This window comes from Paramisgurnus dabryanus, chromosome 7 (assembly GCF_030506205.2).
Source record: "Paramisgurnus dabryanus chromosome 7, PD_genome_1.1, whole genome shotgun sequence".
NCBI lineage: Eukaryota > Metazoa > Chordata > Actinopteri > Cypriniformes > Cobitidae > Paramisgurnus > Paramisgurnus dabryanus.
This window is the reverse complement of record NC_133343.1, coordinates 20,649,711-20,670,873: the sequence shown is the minus strand read 5'-3', so window position 1 is coordinate 20,670,873 and position 21,163 is coordinate 20,649,711. Positions and strand designations below refer to the sequence as shown.

General features: G+C 39.0%; 1 protein-coding gene across 2 annotated transcripts in view; it reads left to right on the top strand.

Annotated features, from left to right (window-relative positions):
* Positions 1-21,163, top strand: part of raver2 (ribonucleoprotein, PTB-binding 2) — a 79,571-nt gene that overhangs the window by 55,391 nt on the left and 3,017 nt on the right. For both annotated transcript variants that reach the window (XM_065239876.2, XM_065239871.2), the window contains exons 9-14: positions 2,474-2,787; positions 6,998-7,109; positions 7,356-7,504; positions 14,599-14,697; positions 14,866-14,988; positions 17,074-17,247. In XM_065239876.2, the coding sequence (XP_065095948.1) occupies positions 2,474-2,787; positions 6,998-7,109; positions 7,356-7,504; positions 14,599-14,697; positions 14,866-14,988; positions 17,074-17,247 (971 nt within the window). The remainder of the gene's footprint in view (positions 1-2,473; positions 2,788-6,997; positions 7,110-7,355; positions 7,505-14,598; positions 14,698-14,865; positions 14,989-17,073; positions 17,248-21,163) is intronic.

Below are 21,163 nucleotides of genomic sequence, written 5' to 3'. Positions count from 1 at the left end.
TGGTTAGAAACATTCCTCAAAAATAATAAATGGAAATGATGACAGAATTTTCCTTTAGCCAAGCTTTGTGTTGTACATTTTGTACCATAAAGCTCATATTGTATTTTAAAATATAGGAGAGAGCGGGGAACAATTTTTGGTTTTGGCTCAATCATTACAAAAAATGTTTGAGATTCATTCATTTTATTTTTACCCAAGCAACACACACATCTCTGCTACAAATGAACATTTGAAGTTTGTTTCTAGTACTAACCATTCTTGGACAATTACACTAAACGTGACAGAAGTGCAAACGTTACAACTTACCCCATAGGTGGGGTTAATTGTAACAGGCAGGGGGTTAGTTGTAACACTTGCTAAAAATGAATTTGCAGGCAAATATTTCAATACTATTTTGTCTATATACTTGAAGTGGATATTGTTTAAATAACTGTCTATAATAGACAGATATCCACACTGTATTCATTCATCCAGCCCTTTTTTAACAATAGTTCAATTATAAATGGATACAAATGTCTAAATATGTGAGAAAAAGCAGCACAATTATGACAAAACATTTTTTATATGTGACCCAGTCTGTAATAACCATACTACAGTTTCAAAATACAATTTTGAGATAATGAGCATCAAAGTCTGATTTTAGCCATTCATTTCATTATGATTTCAATCTTTGACGTGACCTTATTCAATCAATATTAAAGATATAAACAAAAATAAATTTGACACACGATTTTTGATAAGACAGGCACATTTATTTTGTTGGCAGCCATCAATCATTTGTGTGTGGCCTATTTAAAACAATGGCAAGAATTATGCTAACGTTAACGGTTTTCATATCGTTTGTGCTGTGTGGTTAGTTGTAACACAGCGTTATGATTAACACCACTGGGTCAAAATATTTTCAAGCCCACCAAAAAAGTTGCTAAGAGCTGTAGACCTATTTCAAAACGATGCTAGTCTACAAGACACTGATTAATATGTTATAGCAGTGGATTTGGTATCTTACACACCCAACTTAGAAACCGAAAAAAAAACATATGATGCCACCAAAACACTTGTTCATCAATAACTCTCTGGAAAAACATTATACATTTCCAATAATTTGCGGGATCGTCTTTTGACAGCGTAAAAAAATACCGGAAAAGCAAAACGCTCAACCTTGTGCAACAATGTAAACAGTCCGTGTTACAACTAACCCCACATTCGTTTTGCCCCGCGCACCCCTACTGTCCATAGTTACCTTACAGGGGCTTAGTTTTAAAAATGTACAGTTCCTTTTTTATAAAGTTCCACAGCTATTCTTTTTTTTTCATTACACCATCAATATTTATAGGACCATTTATCAAACCAGGCGATACCAAAGTCAGCCTTGATTCTGAAGGACAGGTCCTTAGCATATTCAAAAATACTTCATCAGATAATTCTATTTAACCGCTGTTTTGTCCCAGTAGTCAAGTATCGGTGTGCCATGAAAGCTCATTAACAACCATAACATACAGGCACGTCCAAGACCTTGTACTTACCAGGGACGACACCAATATATCAGCCACAAGCATCTTTTTGTTTACACAACATGTAAAAATTCTGCATGATGCAACAAAATCACAGCCAATAAAAAAATGTGTCTGTGCACAGTTGTTAACTCGCTCAGGCACTTTACATGTTTTGTATATTTATGACTTCCTTAAGGGTTCTCCATCCCTAAAATGAAGGAATTGTTAGATGATATCATTCTTTCTTCGTCAATGTTTAATGCGTACGAGGAGCTTGGTTAGGACAGTTTGTACCGTAAGACATGATCATGCACCGGACTACTGATTTTCTGGTAACACTTTACAATAACGTTGTATTTATTGTTGGTGTTAGATAATGTATTAAGTAAGGAATAATTGACGACGGTCTTCAAATTATTTGAAAATAATGCACACCCAAGGTGGTAATGCATCGAGTGTGCATTATTTTCAATTATACCACGCGTCTGTTGAATGCTTGTTTCTGATTGGCTGAGAAATGTTTCATGGGTGTTGATTATTTTTCTGTAAATTGCACATCTAACTTGTGAAATGTCTTAAAAAAGGGCACCAGAGCAATATTTGTGGTAACCGTGGTATAAGAGGAATAATTGACTCCGGTCCTTTGAATTATTTGAAAATAATGCACACCCACTTCGCATCGTGCCACATTATACCTTGGGTGTGCATTATTTTCTAATAATTCAACAGCTCGTCAATTATTTCTTACATATTCAAAGGAAAAGGGTCAATTATTCCGCTTATACCATGGTTACCACAGACATTGCTAAGACATTTATTTAAGACATTTGACAGGTCAGCTGTGCATTTATCGAACAATAATGCAAACCCATGGAACATTTGTCAACCAATCACAATAAACCAATTACCAGCCCTGTGGTACAAGTAATGTTTACAAATACAAACTTACTATAAAGTTTTTTCGATTTTGTCTGTCGTAGAGTTAGGCCAGGACTCTTCTCCAGTCACATCCCAAGGAGGGAGCTCAGGGGCTGGAATTGTGTCACAGATACCTGGGCGTTCACACAGAGGCTCTGCTGCTGAGCAGAACGGAGTCACAGCAATATCAATGGCTGGGGAGAAACAGCCCACACCTCCAGGAACAACAGGGGGATCTGTATGCAGCCAAACCCAGCTGCAAAACCTCCTCCCTGGAGTTAACACACCAAGTTTGGCTCCATTGCTGGGAAACACAACGCACAAACCTCTAGCCAATCACCACAGCACAAGTCCACAGACTGGTACTTCTGTTACAGTAAGCATTATTGAATTCTTTTTCATTTCTCTTTTGTATGTTAAATCAAAGTTGTAACTTTTCTGTTGGTTTTTAGCTTTTATCTATTCATCCCCCAAACACTGTAATACACTGTAAACACTGTAGTGATAGTGAACCCCCTAAAACAAACATAACATTTTTTTGTTTCTAGCACACAAAATAATATTTCAAGCTCCAAAAAGGACCTATTTCAATTTTGATTTTCTTTGTATATTTGCTTTTACAGGATTTCTCTTATGGTAATTTGTATTTAATAATTAATGAAGAAATAAGATGAGCTAGATTTTAATTTTGTTCACTACAACAAATGTGATCCTGGACTTTCTAAGAGTACATTTTTGGAAATTTGAAATTATAAATTTGAGATTTAATTAATAATTAAGCTTTCCTTTGATGTATTGTTTCTTAGCATAGGCCAATATTTGGCAGAGATACTTAAGAGTGCAAAAAAAATTCTAAATATGGACAAAATAAAATGTCCAATGAAGTTCGTATACAGCAAAGCATATTAATGAAAATGTTGTTTTAGTGCTCTCTTACCGCTGAAATGGCCTTGTTGAATGGGGGAAGTTGTAAGCTTCTACATAAACATAACCTAACTCTTCCCCCCCCCAGCGTTTTTAAAAAAGTTGCCAGTCAGCGCCAATATTTTTCATGATTTTCACAAAAGTTTAATGCCTTCCAGCAAATGTTCTTCTTCAAATAAATAAACATACATTTATATCAAATGAAAGAACATATCTGCTTTAAAAAAAAAACTAATTCTACCTTCATTAGTTCTCTTTTTTCACCTTTAAAGGAACAGTATGTAGGATTGTGGCCAAAAATCACAAAACTTTTCTTTTTCTTTAAGTTATGGGTAGGTTTCTTCAAAAACCCAAATTTTTAGCAAAATGCTGAGATAATTCCATTTTTCTGAAGGACTTTTCATAGAGATCAGATTCAGAGCAATCCTCAAAACTTACACGGACATACAGCTGTTTACCCTAGGGCAGGGATGGGCATTCCTGGTCCTGGAGGGCAACTGCCCTGTAAAGTTTAGCTCCAACCCTATTATCAAACACACCTGAATGTCATTTCCAAATCATATTGAAGCGTTTGATGCGGATTTTCAGGTGTGTTTGATTAAGGTTTGTATTTTAACTTTGCAGGACAGTAGCCCTCCAGGAATGGCCATCCCTGCCTTACAGTGCGTTTGCACCAGACACGGTAGACGCGGCAAGCGCGAGTGATTTACATGTTAAGGCAATGCAAAGATGCGATTAGGCATCCTGCGGCGCGGTACACGCGGATGGTGCGTTCTGCGCGAATTGAGCGTTCCTGTGGGAAACGCGCAAGTTGATAAATCTGAACTTTGGCGGATTTCCACACGGCGTTAACCAATCAGGACCTTGCTGTAGTAGTGACTTGATTACAGGAAGCGAGCCGAGTGGCCGAGTCTCAGCAGAGTCGCAGAAACCCCTCCCATGACGCGAATTTCGGCGTGAATGTCTTGAATGACTAGAATTTCATGCGCGAATGAAGTGAGTGAACTCAAATGTTCAAGCGTCCAACTACGCGCGAATATCGCATTTTTGCCGCCTCTACCGCGGCTGGTGGAAATGCACCATTAGGGCGATACTTCCGGGTTTTATAAATTGCGGAAGACAGCCACCTGGTGGATAATAGCGGTATTATAGATTGCCAGAAATACTCGTCTTTGGCAGTGAAGCGTTTTCTCTTTATTGACAAGTAAACTCGTCAATGGCAGGGTAAGAGTTAAATGGGAAACAGGTAGCAAAGCAAATATGTAGGCGACTTGATATTTTGTTGCATTCACTCACAAAAATAAAGTGTTTATATATTACGGCAGAAAATTTACTAAATATATTCATGGAACATCTCTACATAATATACTTTTTGGTTTTGGCATAAAAGAAAAATCTTTTTGCTTTTTCTACAAATAAACAAGACTGAATACAGTGCGCCTGACACAATTTTTGTCATCAGTAGAGTGCGCACATACTGTACATGTACCACCAGATTTTTAAATCCCCCAGCACAATGTATGCGTAGGTTGCGCATGCGCATACAGGAGAATGTATGTATATATGTAGCCCAGATGCATTGCATTTTGTCGCAGTGCACATGCATTGAACATCTGCTAATACGGACGAGTCAAATAAAGTACTTTGTAAGACTATGCATTCATGTACGCATATAAAACTATACTCCGGGCTTTAGTCACCAAATACTTTGATTCCATCCACCTGTGTTTTTGTGACATATCCCTCTGTTGTTCTCTAAGAACTGCTCTTAATTCATGACTCATTGTTATGTGTAGCCGGTGATAAGCAGCGAATTAAAGCCGTTGCCATTGTTCTTGTCTGTAGGAGTGTCTATACTGAGAAACAGCACTCAGCCAGCCAGCAGAACTCAATAGAAACTCAGACAGAGTACTGTACCTTAATGACAGACTGCTGATGCCTGCAGGCTCTGATTACTCACTGCATTACCCTACACAGCCTAATGGAGAGCCGTCTTCTGTTCAAAATGAACGGCAGATTCTGTACCAGTACTTTTCCATGCCATCCCTACTCTTGAACTGCTATTTGAAAGCTGTGAAAGATAAGGCAAAGATGCTTAAAATGACTTTTTATCAAGATTAAGCCCTGTTGACAGCATCTGTGACCAGAGAAAATGTCCGAAGACTTTAAGTAGTGCTTAACATTCTGACCCTGAACATTTCCTATATTTTTTCATTTGTACTGTAGCTCATGTGTAACTATTTAAGACAACATCATTAAAGTTGAACGTAATGTGCACGATAAAATTTCCATGCATGTTAATTTAAAGATAAACAATGCTGGAAGTCTTTACTGTGTGGCTGGTAAAAAGGTATTTAAACAATAATATCAAAGCACATTTTTCACAATGTCTATAGATAAAATCAAGTCTGACTCTATGTTATTGCTTTCTGAAAATATTACAGAAGACAAATGCATTGCGAAACCCAATCCATAATATCTTTAAAGCTATACAGTATGCTAAGGTTTGAAGGTGAAAATGAGATTTCAGTCAAAGTCAGTGATGTTAGCAGCTGATAAGTACTTTAATAACTCCTCTAACTCTTTCTACTTTTACATTTATGAATTTGGCAGACACTTTCATTCAATGTGACTTGCAGGGCCCTATCTTGCACCCAGCGCAATTGACTTTGTCAGTGACGCATGTATCATTCGTATTTTGCACTGGCGCACAGCGGGTTTTTCCCTCCACAAATGCACGTCGGCAAACTAGGGAATGAACTTGCGCTCCCTGGGCGGTTCAGCGCAAAAAAGGAGGCGTGTTGCGGCGCAAACCATCCTTGATGCTATTTTGCAGTTTCAAAAAACAATTGCGCATCTGACCAAAAAAAAAGTCAGTGGCGCGTTGTTCATTATCGTTCAGATCGTTAAAATAGGGCCCGCAGTGCATTCAAGGTATACGTTTTATCAGTTTTGGCATTTTTGCTCACTTTTCCCTAGTTCGGTTTGCCTTTCCAAAGCAGTTTAGTACTTATTTAAAGTGGTTGGGGTTATACACTTATCTGCCTCTGAAACAAATAAACGCACAACACAGGCGCAATGAAGCATATCGATGAAATGGTCTTGATTCTAGGCATGTGGATGTTTTTCACTGCTTAAAATACAAAAGGGTTTGGGAATTTATGCAACAAAGCGCAGACGATGACATCACTCAGGATGCACGAGTGTAAGCTAATCATGCATTTAGCAATGATGCTGGTAGTGACGATTCTCTCTGACCAATCACTGATCTGCAGTGTTTACACATCACATTTAGTATCGGTACGGCATGCATAGAACCTCATCGTAGGAGGTACTAAAAAAGTACCAGGTACTAGTGAAAACCCGCACAAAAGTGAACCGTACCGTACCGAGCTGTACCATGCAATGGAAAAGCGCCATATGTGTCTTCTCTAGGTGCCGAATCGATGAACACAACGTTAAGAAACAGGAACACTTTTTAACTTCCTATATCTTTAACAGTATGTATCTTTTGTAATGCTGTGGCTCTTTGGTTAGATCATTGTGTTTGCAATGCAAGGTCATGGGTTCAATACAAGGAAGCACACATATTGATAAATGTATAGATTAAAAGATAAAAGAGTCTGCCAAATGCATAAATGTATTTCTCTCTCTCTCTACAGACTCAGTCCAGTTGTCAGACATCTCTGTTAGGAGACCCACCTAAAGAAGTCAAGTTGCCTTCCAACCCATATCTAAACCTGGCAAGTGTGCTTCCCGGAGTGGTACTACAAGGTTAGTGCACAAACAGATGACTCACTTCGTCCAGACCTTGGACCGTTTATGTTTTCTGTCAGCTCGCAACTATAATGTTCACAGTGTACGTCTGTCTCTCCGCATTGCTGCTCAAGGGCACAGCCAGGCTGTAAGACTGCAGCCCACACCCGCGGAGAAGATAATATTATGTGTGTGTGATATATATTCTAAATGGGTGTTCCTGTTTTACTTCAGTATTTATTTGTGTGTGTGTTCTCCTTGAAGCACCCTGCAACAGTAAACCTCAGACTGTGCAGACTCACAGTGGGACATACAGTGCAGTCCTGCCCCCTGCCTCTCACCAACCCGGGCAATATAGTGCAGAGACCACACCTGCTGAATACACTCACCAGTACGCTCAGCAATACACACAGGTAAATATTACACCTACCCATACGCTCACCAACAAAAGAAATATTTAAAAACTTACACAACACACGGGGAATTACAACACCTGTCATTACACACAGCAGAGGACTGCACAGATGTACTGCAGTCTCAGCCTTGGACTGATTGAAGATTATTTACTAAATGTAAATAACAGTACAGTCTGACAATTTTTTTATCTTTACATACAATAACATCATCCATTATAATGTTAAAGGTGCCATTGAATAAAAACTGCATAAACCTACACTAAATAAATAAAAAATAGTGCTAAATAGCACTAAAAGCTCGTAATCATAGGGGAACCATTTTTAGTGCTATATAGCACCTATGAAGCACCATCCGTGGGTGATATTGTACCAGATATGGTTCTATACACTCACCTAAAGGATTATTAAGAACACCTGTTCAATTTCTCATTAATGCAATTAACTAATCAACCAATCACATGGCAGTTGCTTCAATGCATTTAGGGGTGGTCCCGGTCAAGACAATCTTCTGAACTCCAAATTGAATGTTAGAATGGGAAAGAAAGGTGATTTAAGCAATTTAGAGCGTGGCATGGTTTTTGGTACCAGACGGGCCGGTCTGAGTATTTCACACTCTGCTCAGTTACTGGGATTTTTACGCACAACCATTTCTAGTGTTTACAAAGAATGGTGTAAAAAGGGAAAAACATCCAGTATAAAGCAGTCCTGTGGGCGAAAATGCCTTGTTGAAAATGTGCCGACTGATTCAAGCTGATAGAAGAGCAACTTTGACTGAAATAACCACTGACTCGTTACAACCGAGGTATGCAGCAAAGCATTTGTGAAGCCACAACATGCTACAACAGCAGAAGACCCCCGGGTACCACCGGGTCCACAACAAATAGGAAAAAGAGGCTACAATTTGCACAAGCTCACCAAAATTGGACAGTTGAAGACTGAAAAAATGCTGCCTGGTCTGATGAGCCTCGATTTCTGTTGAGACATTCAGATGGTAGAGTCAGAATTTGGCGTAAACAGAATGAGAACATGGATCCATCATGCCTTGTTACCACTGTGCAGGCTGGTGGTGGTGGTGTAATGGTGTGGGGGATGTTTTCTTGGCACACTTTATAGTGCCAATTGGGCATAGTTTAAATGCCAAAGCCTACCTGAGCATTGTTTCTGACCATGTCCATCCCTTTATGACCACCATGTACCCATCCTCTGATAGCTACTTCCAGCTGGATAATGCACCATGTCACAAAGCTCAAATCATTTAAAATTGGTTTCTTGAACATGACAATGAGTTCACTGTACTAAAATGGCCCCCACTGTCACCAGATCTCAACCCAATAGGGCATCTTTGGGATGTGGTGGAACGGAGCTTCGTGCCCTGGATGTGCATCCCACAAATCTCCATCAACTGCAAGATGCTATCCTATCAATATGGGCCAATATTTCTAAAGAATGCTTTCAGCACCTTGTTGAATCAATGCCAAGGGGGTCAAACACAGTATTAGTATGGTGTTCCTAATAATCCTTTAGGTTAGTGTATAGCACAATATAGTTATTCACAGGTGCTACACAGGTACTTCACACAGGTACCTCGTTCCTCGAGGTACACAGTACAGAGCCCTAAAGGGACTTCAAGCTTCAAGCATGGCCTGTAAACGTTATTCTTTTCTCACCTCTTCTATTCCCAACCGAACGATACCGTCTCAGATTTTGAGAACGAACCAGAACAATAAATGTATTTGACCACTGTGGGATACAAACCCTGACAGTAAATCAGAGAGAGTCTACATTTGCCGCAACAATCAGTCAGTCGCTCCCTTAGCCCCGCCTCCTCATTTCTTTCTCTCTGTCAAGTTTTCTCCCCCTTCGATCTCCCACAGTTCCTCCCACAAATGCAGAATTCCACTGAGCCCCAAACAATTAAAATTAAAAGCGAGGACTGAGGAAAGAAAAGCTATTTTGCAATGTGCTCGCACACAATGGGCATACTGTATATGTGCTGCCAAATATGTTGCATGTCACTGCATTGCATTTTTATTCCAATAAACATGTCACATCGTGTCTGGAAAGGACCAAGGACATCCATTAGCTTGATTTCATCGACGGCATCAGTTGTTAGAGTTTTTGAGCGGCGTGTGATGTAAAATGCAGCAAAAATGGCCAAAAAATAGGAAAGAAATAAAAAGATGGGTTTTCATTTGGGAATGAAAAGGAGTTCCACCCACGGTCTCTCAGATCCCTGCCAGTGTCTTTAGGGTGATCCCCTACTCATGCCTTGGCAGAGAGTTTGGAGGAAAGGAAATTTAGCAGGATTAAATGGCTTAAATGTGGGTCTCCCTCTCATAACCGACGTTCCTATGACAATAAGAGGAGGAGTGGGTGAGAGTCGGAGAAATGGAAGGGGAGCGAGAGATGCAGGGGGAACAGGAGGGGGGAGGAAGATTGGCTGCGAGTTGTCTGTCCCATCTGGTCGCACACTCCCACACACTCTACAAGCTTTAGCGAAATGAGACGGCGAGATTTCGCGCTGTAGGCGTCCAGAGAGAGAGATAGAGAGAGTGCAGGGAATGGTGAAAGGACTGATGGTAGGGAGATGAGAAAGAAGGGGTATGTTAAGGAAATGGTGGAAGAGAAAGCCCGACAAACAGATTAGGCCATGAGGTTAGCCAGATGGAGGAGAAGAGGAAGCCAAAAGTAGCAGCTGTTTTGAGTGACCACGTGCAGTGGGTTCGGGTGCATTGAAGATGCTAAGAGATATAAAGAAAAGAGTCTTACAGAGTCAGAAACTGTGAGGTGAGTCAGTAAGTCTGTGAGGAATGAAGGATCCGCTGAGATTAGGTAGAGTCCAAATCTAAGCCGATATAGACAGATTTAACTATTACCATGAACTCTGGCCAACTTATTTTGTCTGCGATTCAACCACTTACAGAGAACAAGGTTGTTTTGTTTGTTTTGTAAAGGAACCTACAAAAGTCATGCTGAGTGGATGCAAGGGGTTAACGTGGCCTTGTTTAGCCCCTGATGTTGCAATTGCAGCATCTTTATTTTTGGCAGCCATTCAAAAGAGGCAGCTGTGTATATTCGGTCAACATACATTTTCTTGAAAGGCACTGTTTCATTTGTGTAAGACATTTTGAACCTGTTTGTTGGGTAAAATATGGACCAACCCAACTTTTGGTTTAAATGGCCCTGAAAAATCTCTGTATGTGTTGAGACAACACAGCACTTCAGTAAGCAATACCTGAGAGTGAAATGATGGCTAACCATAAACCAAATATAATCCAGCTACACATTTTTACCATGAATAATCTTGGTTACATGTCGTTTATGCCAAAATTACTTGTGAGACGTACGATATTCCATCATGTAGGCAAACTCAACAGGTGTTCAAGGTGTTTGCTTTCATTTCTTTTACATGATTTAAGCATATACGCATCATTTATTTTTGGGATATGGTTAGACGTCTATTAGACTTTCACTGACAGCCCAAATTTTGCCTTGTTTTACCTAAAATTGCTTGCTGTAATAGGCCAGTTGGTTTTGTTCTAACTAGAGGTCGCTAAAAACAACAGCATAGAAAGAGTGTGGAATGAAGGTAGTTTTCACATTTACTGCTGTCGAAAGGAATTGATCTGACAGGATTCACAATTCGTGTTCATGGATAATGTAATAAAAAGAAAGGGTTATAATTGTTAAATTGTAAAGTAAGCCCACACTGGCTATGTCTACATGCAAAAAAATTGGCAATCCGACTTAATTTTAATACATAAACAAGCGGTTTTCGTGGTCAACACGTAACTTCCGGTAAACTCCGCTAAGAATTAGGGATGCACCGAATCCAGGATTCGGATTCGGATTCGGCCGAATACTGGGCTTTTTGACGGGGTTCGGATTCGGCCGAATCCTAGATTTTTTTTCCACCGAACCGAACCGCTACGCAGGTCGACGTCACGCGGCCGTTGATTACACACATCGGGTGCTGACGTGGAGATGAGTTTTTTCTTTCGGTGAGCCTTAGGGGCTGGACACACCAAAACTTTTAAACACGGCTGAAAACGCCTTGAGGACGCCAAATTCCAGCTGTTTTTCAGCCGAGCGCTTGGTAGCTGTGATGCTTCAGCTGTGAGCCGGTTGGTTGCTGTGGTAATCTCCCGCCCCTCCTCCACTGTAATTGGACGGCCGTGTGAAACCTGACATTGACGAGCGGAGCTTCTCACTCAAAGTATATAGTTTTCATCGCGGAGCTGCTTGCTTATTGTAAAAACGAGCGTGTCGCAACGCATCGCTTTCATTATGCATAGGCTTATGGTAATTGTCAAAATAGTTTTTCCAACTTGTCATCCTGGCATAATGTACAGTTAAAATTAAATAAAATGAAATGAAAAATACACTGCTGTGGACGTTGTTTACTTCATTAATGTGTTTTACTGTGTTAATGGAATAAGGATGCGAGTAGGATTCGGTATTCGGTTTCGGATTCGGCCGAATCTTAAACGGTGGATTCGGGATTCGGCCGAACCTAAAAAATCTGGATTCGGTGCATCCCTACTAAGAATAAATAACAAGTCCTTTTAAAGTAGTTTATTTATATAACAAGCAAAATAAAAAACACGTAGATTACCTAGGAAACCAAAACATTTGTTATTTTCAACGAGGTATTTGTTCAAGAGTTCAGTTGAGCAACTAGTCAGACCCTTTAAAAAAACTGAAACCAGAAGTAAAGTCCTGACCAGACGCGTAATCGCGTCACCACATGTGCGTCCAATGAAACCGTCTATAGAATCCAAACCAAACATCTGCACAAGCACACAGCCAGGGTTACTAGATTCACGTACCAAAACCAGCCAAATGCATCCCAAATACCAATAACTATTAAACAAAATCCTTTCATCTTTAACCCGCAGAAAATATTAAACTCGCTGAAAAACATTTAAAAATAGCCCAAATCTGAAGTCTGCAAAAAAGCAAAGGACTTGGCAATGAAGCGCACAGCATCTTTCGTCGAGTACACGCTTCAAGGTATAGAAAGTCAAAGTTGAGTTGGAGAAAGTTGTCAGTGAGTTGGAGAAAGTTTTCCGATATAGGCAAAGAAAGCACACTTTTTAAAAATGCACGATTCTATTTTATTGGTTTATATAATGTTATGAAAGACATAAAAGCGACAGAATGTATAGCGCATGATAGTGTTGGGCAATATGCCCCATTTTGAGATCGTCCTATCGGCAGCCTGTGGTATCGCAGATACACTATATGGCGGGGCAGTAATTTACTCATTTATTTATTTGTTCTTTTTTGACTTGAAGTCACTTGATTGGTGGAAATGACCTGGACTGTCATGACCACAACCTTCTTAAAACTGATGCCATTAATCTGAGTGCGTCATTAAAGCCCCGAAATCTCTAAAATTTCCTTCATGCTCGGGAGCGTTAACAACCCACTTGTTGGTTTTAAACATAAACTGTAAAAAAGATGGACAACGCAACGTCGCCTCCTTCCATTGCAATGAATTGAAGCCAAAAATGTCCTTCTATGGTCGCTGCCATGTTACATAAAAACGTCAGTTTGGAGCCAAGGCATACGGAGAAGGAAATGTCCTTGGAGCCAGAGGCGGATATCAAACTTCCACCCAAAGATTTGCGCGCCCAATTCAACCACGCCAATCATAACGACACGCCCCGTTTCTATAGCATCAAATTACTGGCTAAAATGAATCTTAAAAAACTGAAAAAGATCTGCACACTGTAAAAAGTCCCTTTTATTTCAAAAGTTTAAAAAGCAACGTTTCGGTCGAAGACCTTCGTCAGGCAAACGTGTTACAGTGTGCAGATCTTTTTCAGTTTTTTGATTCATCCTTTGATCTTGCACCTGGTTAAGACTTTTTTTTTTGGATGTGCGTATCCTGTTTTCTCTTTATGTAAAATGAATCTTATCACAAAAATTTACAATTGAACATATATCAGTGTGATAACAACTACCTTATAGGACCAAACTTCGTTTGCATGGAGAGGGTGGGGTTTATGACTTGTACTGCAGCCAGCCACCAGGGGGCGATCAAAGAGCCAGAGGGTTCACTTTTCAAGACGTATAAGGCACACTCGGTTTTAACCCTCTGTGCGCTAACAACCTCTTTAGTGCAAGGAAATGTCAGAGACGCACGTATTAAAAGTTCATGTGGGAGAAAGAGTCTAAATCATGTGCATTACAAGTTCAGGTGCTAGAAGGAGTCCATGCAGCGCGCATTCAGGTCTGAGCAAGAGTCCAAGACGTGCGCATTAAGTCCAGGTGCGTGCAAGAAGGAATCTGCGCGTGTTACAAGGAAATAGTGTTGTCAAAATTATCGACATTTCGATACATATCGATACTGAAATTTTAAAACGATTCCAATACCCTTGTCCCGCGGAATCGTTACTCAGAGACGAGCTGCGAGTCGTTTTTTATGTAACTCTGCAAACACCAGCTGCGCATTCTCGCTCTCTCTCTCTTTTTCTTTTAAACGGCGCCGCACACACAGTGCACGTGAATGCAGTGCTCCGCCTCCTCTCCTTATCTCGTTCGCTCTGGTTTAACAGTACAAGAAAGCCAAGCAGCATTGCTGTGTGGAGGTTTTTTCGGATGCGAGTCAAATAAACAGAAGGTTGTCTCGTTTTTAATTTAATGAGATTTGAGAGTGTTTCTCCCTTTTCAGAAAAAGTATCGAAAAAGTATCGGAATCGGAACCATTGATATAGTATCGGTATCGAACCAATAATTTTGGTATCGTGACAACACTACCAGGAAAACACCCAGCGTTGGGTCAGAAAGGCACAAACTCAGATGCTGGAGTAATTAACACATTTCTATTTGAACCAACAATGGTTGGGTTCATCCCTTTTTGACCCAGTGCTCGGTTTAAAATAAAACCCACCATTTTTTATTGTGTAAGTGACAACAGTACTGCTTTTGAAACCCTCTCGCGATTTTGCCAGTCAAGCAGTCAGTAAATATACAGTATGTGCTTGCTATATCTGGGATCGATAAGATCAGTCAGAATAAGGGGTCGGGACATCTTTATATGATCTTCATAGTGTTATTGGTTCCGATCTGTGTCTGTGTGATAGGAAGCCATGCAGCAGTGGTACCAACACTACCAAGCACAGACCTATGGCAACAACCAAGAGACCACTGCAGTACCAGAGTGCACAAAGGAGCAACCTCAGGTAAACACACAAATCCATTACCTCCATTACATATTGTGAGGACCAGTCTATAGTAATGACCTAATAAAAATATCTACATATTCAGAAAGAGCTGTGTGAGGATTTACGGTATAGAAACACGAGAGTCAGATCGCATTATAGAAAAACAAACGTGTGTTTGTGTTGTAGGTGGTGGTGACCTCCTCATACGGAGACTACAGTTCCTACATGCACGCTGTCAGTCAATACTATTCTCAGACGCAGATGAGCCAGACAGCTGCTCAAGTCTACCAGCACCGAGATGTCAGCAAGGTACACACAAACACACACATTATGATTAATCCTGCTCGTTTTACAGTATAAATGAACCATTTAAAAACATTTTGTACAGGAATAAACATAATATACACACACTATCAAATCTACCGATGAATAGTCGACATACTTCTCATACATCTTCTATTCCGCACACACCGGGGGTGGAAATGGTCCCAGTTGTCATTCTTCTGCAGACAGATGTCAAAAAAGTCAAGCCGGGCCATACAGTGTGTCTAAGTGTCTTCCAGCTGACATCTCATCTGTACAGCCGGAGATCACTCATTGAACCTTCATACACTCACTGACCAGATATGTAGCTATTAGTTTCTCTACGGACACATACAGAGTGTATATACAGAGCAAAGATGCGTACAAAGATTGTAATAATATTGTAATAATCAGTTAATAACAGTGTTAATTTATATTTATGTATATATATATATATATATATATATATATATATATATATATATATATATATATAAATATATATATATATATAAATAAAAAAAATGCTGTGCTATAGAGATGAACAGATATTGTTGGACACAATGTTGTATTTATTTGGCGGCAAAAGCAATAGGGCAGTTGTATAAAACGGCAACATTGCTGTAAAAATTTTTACACTGCCTGTGAATTTTACATAAATAATGTAATGTAATGAACATTCTGTGCAAATATAACCTTGATATCTTTAATATTGACTGAGTAAGGCCATGCCAAAGATTGAATTAATGATTGAAATCAAAATTTGATGCTCCCAATTTCATATTTAGATTATGAGACTTTATCCTGAATTTCACAGTGTCAAAATTAAAGAAAAATGTGTTAATACTAAATGCATAAATATTTAAAGGCACACTCCTGTTTTTTTTTGAAAATATGCTCATTTTCCAGCTCCCCTAGAGTTAAACACTTGATTTTTTTTTACAGTTTTGGAATCCATTCAGCTGATCTCCGGGTCTGGCGCTAGCATAGCTTAGCATAATTAATTGAATCGGATTAGACCATTAGCATCACGCTAAAAAATAACCAAAGAGTTTCAATATTTTTCCTATTTAAAACTTGACTCTTCTGTAGTTACATAGTGTACTAAGACCGATGGAAATTTAAAGTTGCGATTTTCTAGGCTGATATGGCTAGGAACTATACTCTCATTCTGGCGTAATAATCAAGGACTTTGCTGCCGTAACATGACTGCAGGAGGTGCAATGATATTACGCAGTGCCCGAAAATAGTTTCCTGCTTTTGAAAGTAACCATGGGGACTATTTTCGGGCAGTGCGTAACGTCACACAGTTTTAAATAGGAAAAATATCGCAACTCTTTGGTTATTTTTTAGCGCGATGCTAATGGTCTAATCAGATTCAATGGATTGTGCTAAGCTATGCTAAAAGTGCTAGCGCCAGACCCAGAGATCAGCTGAAAGGATTCCAAAACGGTAAAAATTAAATGTTTAACTCTAGGGGAGCTGGAAAATTACCATTTTTTTTTAAAAAGTGGAATGTCCCTTTAAGCCACTATTTCTATGTGACTATTTAAATTTGCAACATTTATAATGTTAATTCCTAAGATCAGACATATGCTGTTATCATGCAACAAAAGCATCTGATTTTGCACAAACTTGTGTAGTCTGTGCCAGCTTAAGTGTAAACTGCCATTAAACCAAAAGTTGACATAACAGATAGGCTATTAAAAATAAGTTTCCATTACAGCTTGTCATGAAAATGTTTATTTAACTAAACAAATGCAAAACAGAAGCATCTTTATGAATTTTACTCGAGGCTGTTTGGTCTGTATACGGGTGTGTTGGGACGAGTCTGTGTGGCTTTGAGGTGGAGTGCGAGAGCTTATGTAAATGGGGTGTCAGGTTGTGTTACAGGTCACACGTTGCATTCCTATCTCGGTCTCACAACACTCTCAGGACATGATATATCCTGCTGAAAACTCTCCATCACTCTTCAGTACACCAGCTGAACGAGCGTGTGTGAGAACTGTAATACGAATAAGCAGAGTCGATACGCGTGTGTGTATGTGTGGGTATAAATGTTTAATGATGTCACTCTGTGTCTCACCATAGGAGGTGGAGGTAAAGGCGCCCATGAGTGCTCCTCTACACAGCTCTCTGAACGGCAGCGCACAGCCTCTTCTACCTGCTTACAGTGCCCTTCCCATCATGCCTGGCTTCATCACACCTACACACACCCACACTGCCAATCCGGCTACGGTCACAGACTGGAATCAGTACTATTATGTGAGTGTGTAAATGAAAAAAAACATCATTTTATTGTGTTAAAAGAAATCAGATTTTTCCACCTAAGGTTCAGAGTCTACTTCACGGGTCCACTAAGATGTGAAAACCAGAGGTCTGACCGGGTTCAGGTTTAAAAGTTTCACGTGTTCCTCGGACATGGTCGGGTATAATAATAGCGGCATCGGGTGTAGGATAACTTAAAATAAACATGTTTTGTGCCAAACGGACCCTAGACGACACAAACTATCTCGCGGGTGTGCATCAGTGGGTACATTTCTTTAAACCCAAGATCTCTAGTCCAGAGTACTTGGGTCTGCTACATTATGGGGAGGGCTTATCATAGTTAGGCAAAAATGCAATTTAAAAACACCTTGTACTGCCGTATTTTAACATATATCAGTGCCATTGTAGGGCTGGGTATCGATTCAGATGTTCCGGATCGATTTAATTTAGATTCACAAGCTATCGATTCGATTTCGATTCAATTTTAGATTCGGGGTCTCAGGTCGGTTTTTATACTCGATTCTGAATTCAACTCACTGAATATAGATTTAATACAAATACTATTTTAATAAAAAAGAACAGTGAACAGAAGTTTACAAGTGGGTAATTAATAAAAAGAAATTAAAAGCCACAACACTATCGTTGTCGTCTTACTTGCGAAATCTAAAATGCTTCCATACCTCTTACTTTTTATGTGAAGGTGGCATCAACGTCGATGAAGCCACAACACTATCGTTGTCGTCTTACTTGCGAAATCTAAAATGCTTCCATACCTCTTACTTTTTATGTGAAGGTGGCATCAACGTCGATGAAGCACCCATGACCAATGACAGGCTTGCCTCTCGCTCCTTGGTAACATCGCGCAAGGCAAAAAAGAGAGCAATGTTTGCATAAAAAATATGAAAAAAAATCTATTCTGCTCTTTGAGAATCAATTCTGAATTGACCAGGTTTAAAAAACGATTAATTGAAAAATCTTTTTTTTTTTTGGCCAGCCATAGTCTCCAGTATTGTCTTTTGTAAGGTTTTTATAAAACTCTTTCCCTGTCTGCATTTTTTTTTTGTTAATAAGTTGTCAGCCAGCACCAGCATTTTTCATGATTTTCACAAAAGTTTAATGCCTTCCATAAAATCTTCTTTAAATATATAAACACACAATATATATAAAAGAAAGAAAAGACCATCTGCTGTTAAAAAAAACTTTTATAATACCTTCATTTGCTCTCTTTTTATCACCTCTCAAATAAAGGTAGGTTTTTTCAAAAATACCAAATTTTTAGCAAAAAGCTGAGATCTTTTTTTGTAAAGGACTTTTATTAGAGATTAGATTCAATGATCAAAACATACACAGAGTTTTTATTGTTTTTGGATCAGTGCATGCTTCAATGTTTTATAAGTTGGGTAAAAGCGCCACCTAGTGGATAATAGCGGAAATATTAAAAACTCGTCATTGGCAGGGAAGCGTTTTCTCTTAATATATGGTGGGGGAAAGAGTTAAATGTCCAAATATATCTAAGGCCTAATCTTGGATTAATCTAAACACTGTCCAGGAATCCACCCCATAACTGCTTTACACTGTTAGGCTCTTGGAGTCATGCCAGGAACTGAAGTGTTTCTGTTAAAAACAGCTAAACTTTATGGGGTGGTTTCCCGGGCAAGGTTTAGATTAATCCAGCACTAGGCCTTAGTTATTTTAAAATATTTAAGTAGTTTTTACAAAGAAACCTTACAAAAACTTGAGCATCTTAAGACAAAACTGATATATGTTAAGATATGTCAGTGCGAGGTGTTTTGAATTTAAAACACCTCAATTCACATTTTTAGATTTTCTTTGGTGTGTAAGTGTGTATTAGTACATGTTAATGATATGCAAAAGGTACATACCTCGAAGTAAACAATGACGCGATTTATCGTCTCCAACGTTAATCTCTTTTCTTGGACTACAACAAACACACGGATTGTAGGCAACAGTTTACTTCCCTGGCCTGTTGACATGGACATTACAGTATCATAATTCCTCCTGCTGTAAGTTAACTCCTGTTAGCATTGCATTGTGACTGAATCTTTCAAACATGGTAAGAAGCGTCACTTTTCCGACTGATGTCAGAGGTATTTAGGCCAATCACAATGTACAGATTAGCTGGCCAATCAGGGACACAAAGCTTTTCAAATCTGTGTGTTTCAGGAAGAGAGGGAAATTTGGAGCTACAAAAATATACAGTGTGTGGAAAATAATGTGTTTTTTAACCATAAACCACGCTAACACATTGTATTATACCAAATACACAAAATAACACTGTGTTTAGCAATGAAATAGGTGCTTTTAAAGCAGCTTAAACATATATTTTAGTGTAGGACTATGATAAGCCCTGTCTGGGAAACAGCCCCTATGAGTATAAACATGAAAGAGAGACAGAACGAAACTCACATCTGCATAAACCACGTATTAAATACTTCCTCTTTTATAATTGGGCATATAATGTAACTATTAATAATGGGGGAAATTACACAGAAACAAAAGTTTACAGAAAAACAGCAAGTGCAGGACGAAAAGTGTTTTACAGTCTATACTTTACCTCAGTGGTTTTCAAACTGGGGGCCGCGAGATGGTGCCAGGGGGGCCCAGTTTTATGACATTTTATGAAATACATTAATTTATCATGAATTCTGTGTAGTTAAACCTAAAAAAAAATAAGGCTACTAACCAAAAGCACTACTTTTTTGTATAATTTTATGTTTTTATTAAATGTTGAGTTTTAGAACAGTTTTTTGTCACAAATTTTCTTTGGGGGTCCGCAAAGGAATGCACCGTACACAAGGGGGGGCTGCAAGCTGAAAAAGTTTGGGAACCACTGCTTTACCTTAAAGCCACAACATGTAAGATTTTGTAATATCCAAAAACCATTTGCACATACAGAACTGTGCAAAAGTCTTAGTCCACCACTACCAGACTTGAAGTTTTAATGTCCATCCATATTTATTTTTCAATCAATTTTATTAAGATAAAAAAGATAATAGAGGAAATAAGTATATATATAAAAAAAAATATTTCAGGACTAAATGTCTTCTTTGGGCATCGTCTGTGTTTTAGTGTGACCTCTCTTGGCCCTAAACACATCTTCAGCGTTATTAAGCAGAATGAAGTTAAAAGACTAATTTCTTTAAAATTAAAAATTAGGATTTAATTTTATTTAGGTTCCTGCAGTTTCCTGCTATTGCTCAAGTGGAAGGGGAGTTTACCCTAAAAACTTGACACATCAGTTTACATTTTTATACAGTTTACTACAGATTTGCTGTATTTTCTGGATGTATTCTAATAAAGAGACAGAGAAACAATTATATGATCACTATAACATTGCAAAAACAACAAATCTAATTGTGGCATAGAGACAGAGCGCAGTTATGCAAATTTGAAAACCACGCCCACCGGGGGGAAAACAATCCAACCGTCTCCATTGACTTTGTATTGCGAGAGGCTGCCTCCTTGTCATTTCTGGCTTATAACAAAAAACAGAATAATGCCTAAAAGCTGCTGTGTGACTATGTACAGCTAACAAACCAAAGAACCCAGAAATAAGTTTTTTTAAGCTGTCGAGCCGTAAAACCCAGCCTTTAAGGAGATAAAAGTGGATCGCCTCGTTTTATTGGGTCGACAGCTTATAAAAACTTATTTACAGATTAAACTTAAAAACAGAATAATACATAAAAGCTGCTGTGTGACAAGGTGTACAGCTAACAAGCAAAAAAAACCAGAAATACGTTTTTATAAGCTGTCGACCTCAAAAAACGAGCGTTTAAAGACACAAAAGTGGAAACAGGCAACTTTTCATAGTACTCATATTGGTAGAACTGCGTCCACTAGGGGGAAACGTAGTCGGCGATCCACTTTTATCTCCTTAAAGGTTGGGTTTTAC